General features: G+C 47.4%; 1 protein-coding gene across 1 annotated transcript in view; it reads left to right on the plus strand.

The window, feature by feature from the left end:
* Positions 1-11,638, plus strand: part of ATP8B1 (ATPase phospholipid transporting 8B1) — a 70,804-nt gene extending 59,166 nt beyond the window's left edge. The window contains exons 22-28 of the mRNA XM_081212676.1: positions 1,331-1,619; positions 2,771-2,994; positions 3,640-3,723; positions 5,311-5,556; positions 7,428-7,566; positions 9,025-9,155; positions 9,352-11,638. Coding sequence (XP_081068802.1) covers positions 1,331-1,619; positions 2,771-2,994; positions 3,640-3,723; positions 5,311-5,556; positions 7,428-7,566; positions 9,025-9,155; positions 9,352-9,582 — 1,344 coding nt within the window. The 3' untranslated portion in view covers positions 9,583-11,638. The remainder of the gene's footprint in view (positions 1-1,330; positions 1,620-2,770; positions 2,995-3,639; positions 3,724-5,310; positions 5,557-7,427; positions 7,567-9,024; positions 9,156-9,351) is intronic.
* Positions 11,639-18,059: the final 6,421 nt, after the last annotated feature.

The following is an 18,059-nucleotide window of genomic DNA, read 5'->3' on the forward strand; positions in this document are numbered from 1 at the left end:
CAACTGATCCACAGAGATGTTTATAAGCCCCTTTCAGACACATCTTGCAGTACAGAATCAATGTGGCTACTAAGCCAAATACTCATAAGCAACCTGAAGGCAATTTTACTGATGATGTATGACTTTAGATGTTTTACCTCTTTTGTTTGCAATGACTTGACACCTCAACATGCCATTTTTATAGGGGGTGGTGTGCACATGACCCCAGATTCACTTTCTATCTCTTGTGGTGTTTTCAAATTCTAATCAGATTTTGAGTTGCTCTGTGCATTTGCTGCCTGTATTTAGACTTCTGAATTACTTTGCAATAATATTTCAATGACAGTGGATGAAATTTTTCAGACCACTTCAAAGGTCTCCAAGCCTCCCAAATTGCTGTCAAATAGGTCTAGGGACCTTTTGTGGAGGAAGTAAAAGGGATGAGGAGGGGGGGAATGTGAGTTGGTTGATTTCTTAGCTCAAAATAATTAAGAGATGGCAAAGTATATATTCTTGCTGGGACATTAAAAAAAACCTTTTCAGCCTTCCCAATCAGCCTTTACAGGTCGATGACAAGCCTTACAGTATGAGGCTGTATAGAATTCTACATGTGGATTTCTGAAGTTCAGGAGGGGGGAAGCGGTTGCTAAAGAAGAGAAGTGTAGAATTTTTATTTTTAAAAATTGAATATAATTTTTAAATTTAATTTAAAAAGGTTAAATGGTGCTTTTAACTTTTCTTTTTAAAACAACAACACCAAACTCCTCTGCTGTGTTCTAACAAAAAATAACAATCCAGAACTCTTCAGTGCTCTATAGGTAACGTTTATTACAGCCTCTCTTCTTGCAAAGCACATAGACCTAGTCAGACATAAAGGTATTACAGTGGTACCTCAGGTTAAGTACTTAATTCATTCCGGAGGTCCGTTCTTAACCTGAAACTGTTCTTAACCTGTAGCACCACTTTAAGTAATGGGGCCTCCCACTGCTGCTGCGCCGCCAGAGCACAATTTCTGTTCTCATACTGAAGCAAAGTTCTTAACCCGAGGTACTATTTCTGGGTTAGCAGAGTCTGTAACTTGAAGCGTCTGTAACCTGAAGCGTATGTAACCCGAGGTACCACTGTATATAGGAAAGTGTAGAGCTGTATTGGCACAGCAAAGCATGAATGCAGAGGGCTCTGTGGCTTACTGGTAGACCTGATCTGACTTGCACGGTGGTAAAGGTAAAGGGACCCCTGACCATTAGGTCCAGTCGTATTTGCCTCTTTATCCAGCCCCTACAGACAGCCTGTCCACACTCCTAATTTTTATAGCAACTGAAAGTTTACCGAGAACAATTATTTCTTACAGAATGAAATTCTCCTGGAGAAGAAGAAGAAGAAGAAGAAACTCTTGAAGCTGAAGTTTCCAAGGACAGCAGAAGAAAAGCAAAAGCAGATGGAGAGCAAAAGGAGAGCCGAGCTGGTCAAGGAGCAGCAGCAGCAGAACTTTGTGGACTTAGCTTGCGAGTGCAGCGCAGTGATTTGCTGCAGGGTGACGCCCAAGCAGAAAGCCATGGTGGTTGACCTGGTGAAGAAGTACAAGAAAGCCATAACCTTGGCCATCGGGGATGGTGCTAACGACGTAAATATGATAAAAAGTAAGTGGTGCACGTATTATTATTTTTTTGCCAAAACACATTTGTTTATTTAAATGTTTATATGTCTCCTGTTGTGAAAACAACCAAGGCGGGTTACAATAAAATCCAATAAAAATCCAGTAACAACAGTAAAAGAATACCAGCGGTACTAACAGTCTGTACAAAATGTAACTTTAACAGTTTCCGACAGATGCCTGTCAATCAGTAGCCTGGAAAGGCCACAGTATACATATGGAACAGGGCTGCACTGGTACAGTTAAGACAGAAAACAGGAAGGCTACCCTCACATCCATTGTTTTTCAATTTAAATTGCTGGGGGGGGGGGAGGAATGCACCCAAGTGCATTTGGGCAATGGTATGTCCCATCTTTTATTCTAGTAATGTTTTAATGCTGCAAATTCTTTTTCTTGACCCAGTTTGCCACCCACATTCCTTATTTTCTGGGTCTACTTTTTCCTTTCTACTATTTTTGAGAATTCTGAACTTTTTAGATGACACAGTACAGTGGTGCCTTGGGTTACATATGCTTCAGGTTACATACGCTTCAGGTTACAGACTCCGCTAACCCAGAAATAGTACCTTGGGTTAAGAACTTTGCTTCAGGATGAGAACAGAAATCGCGCTCTGGCGGCATGGCAGTAGCAGGAGGCCCCATTAGCTAAAGTGGTGCTTCAGGTTAAGAACAGTTTCACGTTAAGAACAGACCTCCGGAACAAATTAAGCACTTAACCTGAGGTACCACTGTACACTCATGTCAGAATTTAATGTTGGGAAAGCAGGAAATAATGGACGGCCTAGCCTCACATGCAGTGAAAATGTTTGTTTTTAATCTTTGTACACAGCAGGTGAAAATACATATATGATTGATTTATTAAAATGTGAAGCCTCTATGACGCTTAGACCTGGTTTACATATAATCCTAAGGTAAATAGTTAACTGGATCATCCATACCTGGGGCTTAACAAAGGTTTATTCACCTCGAACAAGCCACACTCTTAACCCGTGGTTTGTTGTTAGTTGATAAAGCTTGGTTAATGTTAATCATTGGCTAGCATTATGTGCAAACCTGGCCCTCAACTCCCTCCCTCCCTTGGTGACTGCTTTTTGTGGAAGAAACTCTCAACTGTGTGTTTTCATTGTTGTTGTTCTAGCGGCCCATATTGGTGTTGGCATAAGTGGACAAGAAGGGATGCAAGCAGTCATGTCCAGCGACTACTCTTTTGGCCAGTTCAGATTCCTCCAAAGGTTGTTGCTTGTTCACGGCCGATGGTCGTACATAAGGATGTGCAAGTTCCTTCGGTACTTCTTCTACAAAAACTTTGCATTTACGTTAGTCCACTTTTGGTACTCCTTCTTCAATGGCTATTCTGCCCAGGTAAGAGAGAGAAGGGGCGGGGGGGGGGGGCACGTAAATGTCCAAGTTAGCTCATAGTCTAAGAAGCAGGAACATCAGTACCAAATAATATTCATGAAGTTTTACTCCAAAGTGAATTTTCTAGAATTGTGCTGAAGATTTAAGTACTGTTCCAGTCAAAACAGTTCCTGGTGACCTAATTTATTGTCAAAACAAAATAAAAAAATTCCTTCCAGTAGCACCTTAGAGACCAACTAAGTTTGTTATTGGTATGAGCTTTCGTGTACATGCACACTTCTTCAGATACTTTGTGTGTATCTGAAGAAGTGTGCATGCACACGAAAGCTCATACCAATAACAAATTTAGCTGGTCTCTAAGGTGCTACTGGAAGGAATTTTCTTATTTTGTTTTGACTACAGCAGACCAACACGGCTACCTACCTGTAACTAATTTATTGTGTTATGAAGAGAGCCTACAACTGGAACTGTGTAACTTTTCAACAACTGAGAACTGCAAGAGAAAAATAAGATTTGCAGTTAATTCTGTTTGTGGATGCCTGTTCTTTCAATTCTAGTTACAATCTCTTGACTGACTCTCTCTCTCTCTCTTTACATGGGAGATAGAAAAATGATGTAACCAAATTATTATTATATTGTTTATTGCAGACAGCTTATGAAGATTGGTTTATCACTCTCTACAATGTATTATATTCCAGCCTGCCAGTTCTCCTCGTTGGGTTGCTTGACCAGGTATGCCAACAAAGTCAGAATTTATTTCTTTTAAAAGCAGTTCAGACTTTGGGATGCCATGGAAACAGCTGACCTGAATCCTCTGTGTTAGTGACCTCCATCCTGCTCAAAACCACTTACCCGTGGTTGGCTCTATTGGTATACTGTAGAACTAGGAGCACAAATCCTGTAGCTACCTCCCACATCAAGGCCACACCTTCAGACCTGCCGATTCTATCATAGGAAAAACCCATGTGACTCTAGGTGAGGTTGGGTGTTCAGTGAATGGACTCTTGTATAACCAGCCTCCAGATTCCTCTTCCTCTTTGAATGAGGTTGTTGCTGGCATTCATCAGTCTTGGGAGATAATGGAGCGTGCCTCTGGGGGTGAGGCAAAACCCTACAAAAATGCCTGTGTTTCAAGACTTATCAGGGAGCTTATATAAAAGCCCTGTACCTGTAAAGTCTTAGTGTCTTACGTTAGGCACCAGGTTGCTTTTGAGCAACTTTGGAGCTCCCATCATATATTACATGCTGAGAAGGCTGCAGAAGCAGAACCATACTGCTGACATCCCCCTTAGTGCTGAGCATGCCAATGGGCCCACCTTCTAGACATCCGTGCATTGGTGTGGATGTCCACAGTGAGGAAGTGTTTGCATAAGCAGCATAAGGGAAGACCTGGGCATTTTCTGGTACCATAGTGCAGGTATATGCAGGGCTTTTGTTGAGCAGTATGGAAATAAGGGTGTAACCTTCCACTGGTCAAAGCAGAAACGTAAGTCCTTATTTATATTGAAATACCTGCAAATATTGACCCAGTTTGCTTAGTGGGTTCTCGGAGATAAGATTGTGGCTGCTTTGCTCTTCCTCCTCCAATCTTGCTGCTGTTGTGATTGGGTTTATGATTGGGTCAGCAAACTTTTTCAGCAGGGGGCCGGTCCACTGCCCCTCAGACCTTGTGGGGGGGGCGGACTATATTTTCTTTTTGGGGGGGGATGAATGAATCCCCAAGCCCCACAAATAACCCAGAGATGCATTTTAATTAAAAGGACACATTCTACTCATGTAAAAACATGCTGATTCCCGGACCATCCGCAGGCCAGATTTAGAAGGCGTTTGGGCCTGATCTGGGCCCCGGGCCTTAGTTTGCCTACCCATGGTTTAGTGTGTCATCTGAACCAGGGGTCGTGGTTTGTTGTGTTCCAAACAAGCCAAAGCTGTAAATGAAGGCTTGTTCTTGGGTTTCAGTTTGTGGTTTGTCCAGAGGAGACAAATCATGAGCATCAAGTGAGATGAAACACTAAGCCAAATCATGGTTTTGCTTATGTGCAGTGCAGCAGGACCAGAGGAGAAGCAAAGAGGCCACAAGTGCCTCTCTGGGAGCTCACATATTCATAGTGTTACATGCAAACTGGGCCATTTTTTACTGGGGACCAATTTTTCTCACTGTTTCTGTAATTGAGATATGGCTGCCTTTCTGTTTTGGAATTGAATGTTTCTGATTAATATTACAGAGTAGTTGTGGGGTGTGTGTGTGCATATTTTATAGTTACCTTTCAAGATAAAAAAAAATTGCTGTAGTAATAAAATTGCAATGATTTCTTTAAGGACGTGAGTGACAAGCTGAGCATACGTTTTCCTGCCTTGTACGTATCGGGACAGAGAGATTTGCTTTTCAACTACAGGAAGTTCTTTGAAAGCCTCCTGCACGGTGCTCTATCATCACTGGTTATTTTCTTCATACCGTACGGTGCTTACCTACAAACCATGGGGCAAGATGGAGAGGCACCCTCAGATTACCAGTCCTTTGCTGTCACAGCGGCGTCCTCTCTCATAATCGCAGTCAACTTTCAGGCAAGTAGATGAATATCTCATATAGCTCCTCTGATGTACACAAAACACATCAGTGAAATGGGCAGCTTGGTAATCAAACTCTCTCTGATGCTGTGAACACGGAGATTTATGGCCAGACATTGTGTGCGCGGGTGGGAGATTGAGAAACCGAACGACCATTTCTCAGTCCTGCAGACCTGGAAAAGTTTTATGCGATATGAGACTGGGTGTGAGGAGGGCTGAGAGAGAGACCCTGTCTGCACTATACATTTAAAGCAGTATTATACCACTTTAAACTGTCCTGGCTTATCCCCCTCCCCACCAAGAATCATGGGAACTGTAGCTTGTTGAGAGCTGTTAGGACAGTGGTGTCCAAACTTCCTTCAAAGAGGGCCAGATTTGATGAAATGAAGGGCCGTGAAGGCTGACCAAAGGGCCAACCGGCCAATCAAAGTTGTTGAGCTTTTTTATTAGGATTTTACCCCAGTAAATAAACTGCCACAGGGGCCGGATTAAACTGACCGGTGGGCCGGATTAAGCCCCCAATACAGACTTTGGACATACCTGTGTTAGGAGAACTCTATTCCCTTCACAGAGCTACAAATCCCAGAGTGGTTTAAGAATCAATCCCTCTTCATAGTTGTCACTCTGGGAACTGTAGCGCTGTGAGGGGAATAGGAATCTGACAACTCTCAGCAGCCTCAATAAACTACAGTTCTTTGAGAGAAGCCCATGACTCTTTCAGGTGGCATGATGCTGCTTTAAATGTATGGTGCAGATGGAGCCCAGAGTGTTGCTACGGCTCTGTCTTGTAGCAACTCTGCCCTTCCTCTAACCCTCACATCTGTGCATCTTAACCACTGGAACTCTTGCAAGAGAAGCAGGAAACCTGCAGGAAACCTGTGTGGCCCCTATCACCAGAAGTAGCATCTGGCAAGAGTGCAAATGTGCCGAGTGATTTGGGCTTTTTGCAGTCGTTCCTTATTTTTCTTACAATCCTGCCCTTCCTCTCGTGAGAGACCAGGACACAGCTTTTACAACAATCATAAAAACCCAAAGTAAAATCACAACCCACAACGTAAGCAAGTTATGCAGGTCAAAGCCGATTCCACAGTGTTCCAAAGGCTACAGGAATGAGGAGCTTTTTAGCTGATACTCCTATGTGCAAACAATGCATGGACGATAGCCGGATTTTTGTAAGCAGGGAGTTTCATGATAACTCTTTCGTGCTGTCTTCTGAGCACAAGCAATTCCTGCTTCTCTTTGAAGCAAACCCAGAAATATTTAAAGCAGGAGAGGCGAAATGTTGGCTGTGGGAAATGGTATGAGGGAAAGGAAATGAGAGAGAGAGAGAGAGAGAAATAAATTGCTCTTGCAGTAGACCAGGAGGGCTGAGGGATGGCTCCCTGCTCTGTCCACTTCAGCATGCGATTCCTCAGAAAGTCAAGCTGAAGAACAGCTTGGGCATAGCTGGGAGAAAGTAGCAAATGGAGGTGCCGGTCTCCTTTGTCCTCCCCTCCCTTGTGTTCATCTTGCCCATTGAGAGCCAGTGTGGTGTAGTGGTTAAGAGCGGTAGTCTCGTAATCTGGGGAACCGGGTTCGCGTCTCCGCTCCTCCACATGCAGCTGCTGGGTGACCTTGGGCCAGTCACACTTCTTTGAAATCTCTCAGCCCCACTCACCTCACAGAGTGTTTGTTGTGGGGGAGGAAGGGAAAGGGGAATGTTAGCCGCTTTGAGACTCCTTAAAGGGAGTGAAAGGCAGGATATCAAATCCAAACTCCTCTTCTTCTGGAGAACTTTCTTCAAGGTTTTGCAGAATCTATTGACACTCCCACCTGCACTGTGATCTTCCCTCTTTCTAACTTCCACATGTCTGTCTGTTTGCTTCTAGATGGGGCTGGATACATCTTACTGGACGTTTGTGAATGCTTTCTCAATATTTGGGAGTATTGCACTTTACTTCGGAATTATGTTTGATCTACACAGTGCTGGGATCCATGTCCTTTTTCCTGCTGCTTTTCAGTTTACAGGTCAGTACTTAACTAAGTCACCATAGCTGCAGCCACATTAGTGACTACAAATGCCATGTGACACATCCCAAAGAGTCTACACTATCCTGGTGTGCCCTCCATGATGTCGTTGGGACTAAAAATCCCATCATCCCCAGTCATGCTGGCTGGAGCTGATTGGAGTTGAAGTTCAACACCATTTGGCAAAGGCGATCTTAAAAGAGAAACAAGAGTTTACCGTAATTAAAGGTTGGGCCTGGTAAGGAGGGGGCTCCATTTTATTCAATTTCATTGAATTTTATGTACGGCTGAAGCTGTTGAAGTCCAGAAAACTGACAACGTATCACAGGCATATTTGAGGCCATGGTTGGTTGGGAACCAAACCCAACGTACACTAGCAATTTTTAATGGGGCTGTTGCTAATAACCACTAATCTTCAAATTTGAGTTCGCATTGGGACATCAAATTTCTGTATCTGGTTTCTAATCTGATTTATTGTTTGCATTCATATAAATCATCATAAAAACATCACCATCTTATTTTTATTTAAATTTGTATTCTGCCCTTAACCTGTAGATCACAGGGCGGTTTACAACATAAAAGTAGAAGATAAAAAACACAAAATACAGAATAAAAGCAAGAACAAAAACAAACCAATAACCCCCTCCCTCCCTGCCTTTTCCGTTGCCACCTTTCCACAAAAGCAGTCATCGTCAAAGTGGCTTTAGAGATGGAGCAGGGGCTGGGGACCGCAGAGCTCTGTGGAAGGGCACACATTGCAGAAGACCCCAGGTTAAATCTCTGGTATCTCAAAGGATCTCAAATAGCAGGGTTGGTAGGTACACCTGCTGGAGACTTAGAAGTGCTGCTGCAAGTCAGACTAGATACTGTTGGACAAGGTAGACCAATTTGGGTCTCCAGCTGCTTTTGGACTACAATTCCCATCATCCCTGACCACTGGTCCTGCTAGCTAAGGATCATGGGAGTTGTAGTCCAAAAACAGTTCGAGCCCTAAGTTGGGGAAATCTTGAGGTAGACCAATGGTTTTGCTTGATGCAAGGCAGCTTCATTTATTACACACACACACACACACACACACACACACACACACACCACTTCAGCCTTCACGAACCTGGTGCCCTCGTGATGCTTTGGGCTAAAATTCCCATCAGCCCTGTGCTGCCTGGAGCCTATGGAATTTGTAGTCCTGGAGGGTTGCAGCAAAGGGTTGCATCTGGAGAGTTGCAGCAAAGAGCCATAGTATTTGGGCCCCAAGAGGCCATGTGAGAAATGCTCTGGAAGTTACTTCTCAAAACATAAACCCATCACCAAAGCCTTAAAAAAAAAAAAAGCCAGTAATTCTTACGGTAATAACATTGCAAGCATGTTTGCTTTCTGTGTGATACTATTAGCATGAAGGGGAGCACCGCAGCCATAGCTATGTGTACATTATTCTTTCCCCTCTTTTTCCTCCTACAGGCACTGCTCCAAACGCTCTCCGCCAACCATATCTCTGGTTGACAATAATCCTATCCGTTGCACTTTGCTTGCTGCCGGTGGTCGCTCTCCGTTTCTTGAGCATGACCATTTGGCCTTCGGAAAGCGAGAAGGTACGTATGAGAAATGTAGAGGGCATTAACTTAAAACAGGGCGAGCAGAGCTGAGCTCAACGAGCCCACTGATCTGTCTCAATGCAAAGTAGCATCTTAGGGTTCCCAGCATCTTCACTTAACCTTCTGTCCGTAGCAAGCGATTCCGCTTCCTTGCCTCGTCGTTAACCTTTCGTGCAACTTTCTCCTTTAAAAGGTCCAGAAGAATCGCAAGAAGTACAAGGCCGAAGAGGAAAAGTGGAAGCGGAGGCAAAGCGTCTTCCGCCGCGGGATCTCTGGCCGCCGTTCTGCTTACGCCTTCTCCCACCAGCGGGGTTACGCTGACCTCATAGCTTCCGGGCGGATCATTCGTAAAAGGAGAGCTTCATTAACCGCAGTCCTTGGCAACAATTTAGCAGAAGTCAGGCAAGCTGAAGAAGCCAGCTGATGATTTTCTGCATCCTACAGGAAGTGGATCCCCCCCCCACCCTTTGAAAAACAATTGCACAAAGTTTTTATTTTTTTATGAAAAACTCAGGATTCTTTTTTCTTTTTTGGGGAAAAAAATCAAGATTATGAAGACAGCTTGATTTCCTCCTCAAGCTACTTCGTTTGAGATAACTGAACTGAAGAACTGAGCGGTGTTTTCAGATCTTGATCCTTGTATATTTTGTTTCATGTGAAATTGAAGGATATAAATCTATGGGCTTAAAGACCAACAATTGCAACGGTTGTTCTTTTAAAATGATACTTAGAACTTCATGTTTCTTTTTTTTAAAATGCAATCATGAAATACAGTTTCAACTGATGTTTTGTGCCTCAACACCAAAGATGGACTTAGCTGAGAAGCAAAACGGTTCTGTTTGCCACTTCATTCCACTAACTCAGCTACGATTATTATTTTTAGTTAACCAAAGATGTCCTCTTTTTCTTTTAAGACAAGAGAGGTGCAGTTTTACTTTGCAAGCATTCGGAACCATTATTCACCGATCCATGGGGTATTGTGGTCCAAGGCAGCATGCTTTTAATAATTTTCGGGGATTTGGGTGGGTTCAGTATATGCAAAGCATCTTAACCAGGTTACCCTCTTAATCTGGCATTGGGGATAGGGAGTCTGTGGCTGCGTGCATGTTGTTGAGACTCCAACTCCCATCAGCCGCAGCCACAATGGCCAATAGTCAGGGGTGATGGGAGTTGCAGTTCATCAGCATCTGGGAAGTACAAGTTCCCTATCTCTGTTCTAGGCCTGGTCCAGGAGGCATAGCTAGTTTGCAACATTCACTCAATCAGGGCTTTCTTGGGGGATACTCTACTGAAATGACCACCAATTGTTCACCAGCAGGACTTGGTGAATTGAATCTCTTTTCTGGTATATTGTTTTATACCACTGCCTTTACTCTTTTTAAAAGTCTCTGTGTTCTTTGTATCTTGTTTTTCGAAAAAAAGGGAAGAGATATCAAACCAGTGAAGGGTGTATTATTGGCATTCTTCCTTGATTTTCTACCTGTTTAACCTTTATGCAAGGTAGACATCAACGATTCTCACATTACGGGAATTATTTCCATGTAGAACAGGAGTGAGGAACTTTTGGCCCGCCAGATGTTGCTGAACTACAACTCCCATCATCCCTAGCCATTGATTTTTGCTGGGTGTGATGGGAATTTTAGTTCCCCACACCTGATGCAGAACATGTGGACACCATTGTACTTAAAAGGAACATGCGTTGTCTATTTTACTACACATGTATATGTGGCTAAAACCAGGTGTGCATGGGTTCTTCACACATGATAATGTGCACACTTAAGTGAGACCCATGTTACAAGTCCTGGGTGAAACAGACTAATCTGAATAAAATGTTTTTTGTTCACTGGGTGATGGTTCAAAGCACAAACTGGAACAAGAGAACTGATCACATCAAGGATGACTCCTTTTCACTATGTTTTAATAGTAAAAAAAAATGTTTGAGATTTTTAGTGTACAGATCTTCAGAGGGTTTTTATGTTGGGACATATAAATGGTTTACATTTCAAAAATTTCAGCATACACCAATGTGTCTTGTTAAATATTCACTATATAGTTCCACTTTTTTTTTTTTTTGGCAAACCATGCAGCCCGGTGTCTAAAATCGTCTTTTAGGAGCATGGAATTCATACATTTCTTCATTATTATTGTTATTTAATGTGCAAAGGTTTACAGCTTTTTCTTTTCCGTAGGTGGGAGAAGATTGACTTTAGTTTCCTAGCTTGATTTCTCTCCATCCAAAGATGATGAGGTGGCGAGCCACACGTTTCAAGCTCCTAATCTGGGTGCAATATTAATTTTAACGTGCTGGTTGAGATAGGTATGCCATACACTTGTATCCAAACCATAAATTGTAAATATTTTTATTTGCTTAAAGATAATGTACATATTTAACAGGCCTTAATTTTTAATGCTTTTGACTGAAGTGAAAGAAGTGTTTTCACTGGTCCGGAATATTTTTATTAAACTATACTTCAAATACATATTTGTATATTCATACAGTGTTCAGCGACTTTCGTGAGAGTGCAACTGTTACTTTATTTGCTATGTTTATGTTCCCCCTTTCCATCAAGTAACTCAGGAGTGGCATACACAGTTCTCCCCATCTGTCAGGAACAGGCAGAAGTCCAAAGGAGGCAGGGGGCAGGAGGACAAACCAAGAGAAGGGGATTCTGTGAGGCAGGGAAAAGAGGAAGAGTCTGGGCAGTCAGATGGAATAAATTGTTGCAGGAAGGCGCAGAGTTAAAGAGAGTGTCGGTGTCATGCACTGATTGGACAAAGAGAGGAACCAGCTGGGGAATCACCAAGGGAAGCAGGCTCAAAACCTGAGGAGTGGTGGTGGGACGGCGATGGGGGTCAAAGGGAGAAAAGACTGGGAGGAGGTGTTGGAAACTGAAGAGGTAACTGTCGGAGCCTACGTATGACTGAGCTGTAATGGCTACTCCTCCGGCCGTATCTCCAGAACCCCATCCAGGCTCTCCTCCGACGGTGATTAACGACCTAAGCCTTTGAATGTCGAGTTGCAGCTCAGCATCCAGGGAAAAATCAGTCTCACACCAAGATAGGTTCCGAAATATGGCTGCTCCTAGGGCTAATATGGCTGCTCCTAGGGCTAATGCAGCACAGCTTTTATTGTGTGAAATCAGAAAGATACAAAATACAAGCCAAGCAATTTGTTCTAGCCAGCAGATAAGGACATTCGCACTAGACTATGCGAGCATCAGGCCATGCTACGTTAGCCAATCATATAGGACAGCACGAGCTGTTCACGCGCTGTTCATGCTCCAAGGATGCTTCTAGCTATGAAATCACCCTGCAACAATAAGAACTTTGCTCATGCTCTCATGTACAAGCAATCATTTTCCCACATGTCCCCTTTTCTTGTTTATATTATTAGAGGAAAAGAGGGACCATTAGTCCAAATCGTACACTTCATTGCCTAAGCGTCTACACTTTGCAACATAAATTCCTCTTGTAACCCCTGTGGTGGGCCGTGGTCGGTACCACCATGCAGTGCATTGGGAAATCAAAGAGGGTATGCATTGAATGAAACAACACACCATAATGAAGCCAGCAATACATGCAATTACAATCAATAATATTTTTCTTAACCATAATCCATTAGGCAACCAAGAAAACAACCACTCCCATGGATCAAAACCTTCAGGTGGATTCAAAGGATTATGGGCTATCATTTGTTCCATATAATCAATAATAGCAGAGATATTGGTCGATTGATCGGTTATATACATACAACAATGAAAATGAATTAAGGCATAAATTCCACCTTTAGAAGCAAGGATCACATCTAAAGCATAATGTCAGAGCTGCTTGAAGATCCTAGCTCACAGAGGATCACGCTAGCCAGCGATCATTAAGTAAAAGTCTTTATTGAATTACAGTTTCCATTCTCACGCTGCTGCGCGCAAACTCTACGTCTAGTAGCTAGATCGGCGAAGCTCCGTCTGAGTCTCCGCCCCGTGAGCACCAGCTTAATATCCTAGCCTTGCTCCACCTTTTCCGCCTGACTGTCCTCCTCTGGGTCCCTCTACCCCCCGGGGCCTCCTCCTTCCGGGATTCTTCTGACGCTGACCCGGACCCTCCTGCCTCCTTGCGCCGGGCTTTAGGACCTGGTTCCCTTTCGGGGCTGCTTACTGCGCCGCCTTCCTCTGCATTTGAACTTGGCGCGCGCGCCCAACCTTCCACCTTCCTCTTAACCGTTTCTTCGCTCCCCGATGGAGGTGTGGCCACTCCTGACTCATGCCCTCCCTCCTGTGGTGAGCTGCCAGCGCTTCCCCCCTGGCTCCCTTCCTCTTCCCTGCTTCCTGGCGGTGACGCTGGTCCCGATTTCCAGCTGCTCCCCCCTGAGTCCCTTCTGGCTCTATCTTCCTGGGGTGCCCCCCTTGCCCTGGCCACTGGTGCTCCTTTCTGTGAATCCTCTGATTCACTGGAAAGACTAGGAGATCTCGGGTCGTCGTCATCACTCATCTTTTCTTCTGCCTCCTCCCCTTCGCTCTCTGTTTCCTCCCTTGCCCGTGCCTCTGCTCCTAAACCCCTGACATCCATCCCCCCCTCGAAGCCCCCCATTCCCCCCTCCCCACCTTCCGGTGCTGGAGCTGGGGGCTGCTGTTGCAAAGGGACGAACGTCGGATATCGGTCGCTTCCCGTGGCGGGCCTCCATCTGAAGTCTTCCGGTTCTTCCTCCCTGCTCTCGTCGACGACGGTCACCTCCGCTTCCATCTCTGTGCCGCCGTGCTCGAAACCAGGGTCGTCCCCGAAAATGTCCATGTCCGTCTCTCCCTCACTTCCTCCTGGCGGCGTTGCTCGTCCTGAGCATTCCAGCCACTTTCTGCGGAACTGCTCCTCTGGCCTATCGTCCCACCAATACGAGGGTTCCGAGGCGGATCCCGAGGGTGACCCCTCCGGGGAACGGACGTCTCGTGTCGGTTCCTTGTCCGAGTCGAACCCCCGGAACGTGCTGGCCGAAAGCGTGGGCGTGAAAAGCCAGTCGTCGAAAAAGTCTGCTGGCATAGGTCTATGTGGGAAGAGGGCATGAAACTCGTCTTTGAGCAGAGGTTCGTCTAAGGCGTATCCCGGCACCCAGCTGTTCGCACTGGCCGGGGTGCCCTCCTTGGCGAGAAAGTATTCTACCCCCTCTTCCCCCCATCTGGAGTCCAAAATCTCCGTGACTTCGTTGATGCGCTCCTTCTGTGCCACTTCCGCGTGCCCTGTTCTGTCTCTGGCCGGACTCGGCGCCGTTCCGGGTTCCTGGAACCTGTGCGGTGCCTTGTAGGGAGTGAGCACCGATCTGTGGAATACTGGATGCATCCTGGAACCCTCCGGAAGTGCCAGTCTGAAAGCTACCGGGTTGACCTGCTCTTCGACTTGGTAGGGCCCCAGTTGCTTATGCCCTAGTTTCTTCTTGGCCAACGACCTGGCCGGCACTGCATGGGCTGCTAACCAAACCCAGTCTCCCACGTGGAGCTCTTCTCCAACCCTTCTGTGCTTGTCTGCTTGTACCTTGTATGCGTGCTTGGCCAGCTCCAGGTGGCGCCTCAGCTGATCGTGGACTTCCTGCAGCTCCGACGCGAACGCATCTGCTGTCTGCGGCTCCCCCTCCCCCATTCTTTCCAGTCCCGGGAAGGTTCTGGGGTGTCTCCCGTTGTTGGCGAAGAACGGCGTGACCCCCGTGGACACGTGCTTCGTGTTGTTGTAGGCGAATTCGGCAAGCGGCAGGTAATCCACCCACGTCGCAGGCTGTTGATTTGCATAACATCTCAGGTACTGCTGCATGATGGCATTGACCCGCTCCGCTTGCCCGTTGGTCTGCGGGTGTCTCGCCGACGCCAGGTTGATCTTGACGTTCAGGAAGCCCATCAGCTTCTGCCAGAAATTCGAGATGAACTGCCGCCCCCGGTCGGACAGAATAGACCGTGGCAGACCGTGAACCTTGAACACGTGGTCTATGAACAGTTTGGCGGTGTGCTCCGCCGTGGCCACCTTAGCACACGGAATGAAATGGGCCATCTTGGAAAACAGGTCCACCACCACCAGCACTGCCGTCTTGCCCCTTGAGCTGGGCAGATCCGTGACAAAGTCCAGGGCCACCCTTTCCCAAGGTTCGACCGGAGTTTGCAGCGGTTCCAACAGTCCGGCCGGCGGTTTGTGCACCGGTTTGGCCCTCTGGCAGGTGTCACACCTCGCCACGTAATCTGCGACCTCCCCTCTCATTCCAGGCCACCAGAAATCCCTGGCTACTAATTCCACCGTCTTCTCCTTGCCAAAGTGCCCGGCCGTGGGCGCGTCGTGCAGCTGCTGCAGCACCTTGGCTCGAAGTTCGTCTCCCGGCACGTAGATGGCCCCTTTACGGATGAGCAATCCATCTCTTAGCTGGAAACCGTCGGCCGCTGCCTTGCCCCTTTGCACCTCTGCCATCTTTGCTCGTGCGAAGGAGTCCCCCTGCAACGCTCGTCGCACCGCCTCTAGGTCCACGGTCGCCGCGGCGCACGCCCACACTGTCGGTGCGAAGATGTGCATGGCGGCCGCTGGTGTTGCGTCCTCCAGATACTGTGGCTTACGGGAGAGAGCGTCTGCCATGATGTTGGTGTCCCCCGGGACATACTCTATTCGGAAGTCGAAGTTCGCAAAGAACTCAGCCCAACGTATCTGCCTCTGATTCAGGAACTGTGCCGTGCGCCAGTGCTCTAGATTCTTGTGGTCCGTGCAAACCTGCACCGTGTGCTTGGCGCCGATCAGAAAGTGCCTCCACGCCTTGAACGCTGCGTGAATGGCCAGCAACTCCCTGTCCCATATGGTGTAGTTCTGCTCGGACTTGCTGAGCTTCCTGGAGTAAAACGCTCCCGGTCGCCACACCCCCTGCGGGTCTTTCTGCAGCAGGACCGCCCCCACGGCTCTGTCCGAAGCGTCTGTCTCCACCCTCATCGGCTTGCTGGGGTTGACATGAAGCAGCTGCTCTTCCGACGCGAAGAGACGCTTGAGTGCCTGAAAGGACTGCTCCGCCTGCTCTGTCCAAATGAACTTCTTTTTCTTGGAGCTAAGCGTGTCAGTGATGGCCGCCGTCTGCATCGCGAAGCCCTTGATAAACTTGCGATAGAAGTTCGCAAAGCCGACAAACCGTTGGACCTCCTTCCGGTTGCGCGGGCTCTTCCAATCCAACACCGCTCGAACCTTGGCGCTGTCCATGGCGAGCCCCTTGTCAGACAGCTTGTAGCCCAGAAAATCCACCTCCGTCACGTCGAATTGGCACTTCTCCAGCTTGGCGTAGAGCCTATGTTGCTTTAGCCTGCTCAGCACTTCCTTGACGTGTTTGTCATGCTCCTGCTGCGACTCCGAAAAGATCAGGATGTCATCTAAGAAACAGACGCACGTCTTGTAGAGAAGTCCCGCCAACACGTGATGCATAAAAGCTTGAAAAACGTGGGAGCCATTTTGCAATCCAAAAGGCATAACTCTATATTCGTAGGTCCCCAGTGGCGTGAACATGGCTGTCTTCCACTCATCACCCTCCCGCATGCGAATGAGGTTGTACGCCCCCCGCAGGTCCAACTTGGTGAACACTCTGCCCTTCCGTACCTTTGCGAGGAGGTCGTCAATTCGGGGCATGGGGAAGTCCGATGGCCTAGTCACACTGTTCAAAATCCTGTAATCCACTACGAGTCTCTTTTGGGGCGTGTCCCGCTTCTTAACAAAGAATACGGGACTGCCCCCCACTGCCTTGGACTCCCGGATGAAGCCGCGCTGCAAATTATGATCAATGAACTCCTTGAGTTCTTGCAGTTCGTCCTCTGACATGGAATACAGTCTCCCTTTAGGCAGCGCCGCCCCCGGCAGCAGGTCAATTTTGCAGTCATATGGTCTGTGAGGGGGTAGCCTGTCTGCCTCCTCCTCGCAGAAAACTTCCAAAAATTCAGCGTACTTGTGGGGAATCGCTTGCAGCGTGCCGAGCAGCAGCTGTGACTCCTCTTCCTCTCCTTCCTGCCTGGGCACGATGCAGTGTTCAGCACAAAAGGAAGAGCCGAAGATCAACTGCCTCTGGTACCAAGCCATCGTTGGGCTGTGCTTGTCCAGCCAACTCATGCCCAATACAACGGGCGTGTCAGATAGTTGAGTGACGTTGAAGCTGATGATTTCTTTGTGATTCCCAAGTCGCATCACCATTGGTGGCGTCTGCTTCACCACTTGCCCCCCGAGCAGCTCCCTGCCATCCACCGTGACAACCTGCAGGGGCAGTGTGGCCGGCAGCAACTGCACAGCGTGCCTGTCGACAAAGTCCTGCCCTATAAAGTCCGCATTGCTGCCTGAGTCAATGGTGATTGGCACGTCTATGGTGATTCCATTGGGCAGCTGGAGAGATGCTGTGAGCCTCACTACTGGTTTGGGCGGGAGGGGGTTCACGGGCTGTAAAATCTCTGGGGACTGCGGCACTAACACGTCTGGCTGGGCCCCAGTGCCTCTTCCTCCAGCCAGACCGCGTCGTTTCCCTGCTGTGGTCCTCCTTGCTGCGTTGCTGCAGTCACCATTGCTGAGGCTGCAGTGAGCTTGTGGGGCCTCTGGGGACACTCTTTTGCCATATGCCCTGGTTCCTCACAGACGTAACACTTCCTGTTCCCTCTAGGAGGCTTCGCTTTCACTGCTGCCGGTGCTAGGGCTCTGGTTGCTGACTGAGCCCTTGCACCTCCAACCTCCATAGGTTCGGCTCCTCCTCCTGGCGGAGGCGTGGATTGCGCCCGCGCTGCTTCTCTGGGAAGGAAGGAGGGGCCCCCGGCTGGTCCGCGCCCTCCACGCCCTTCGTCCTTGCTCCACGGACGTCCTTCCAGCCTCACCCCCACTGCCAGTGCCCTCTGAACGACCTCCTGGGTGGTTCGGGGTCTCTCCCCCCTCGCG

Source organism: Podarcis bocagei, assembly GCF_964188305.1.
Source record: "Podarcis bocagei genome assembly, chromosome: 11".
Classification (NCBI taxonomy): domain Eukaryota; kingdom Metazoa; phylum Chordata; class Lepidosauria; order Squamata; family Lacertidae; genus Podarcis; species Podarcis bocagei.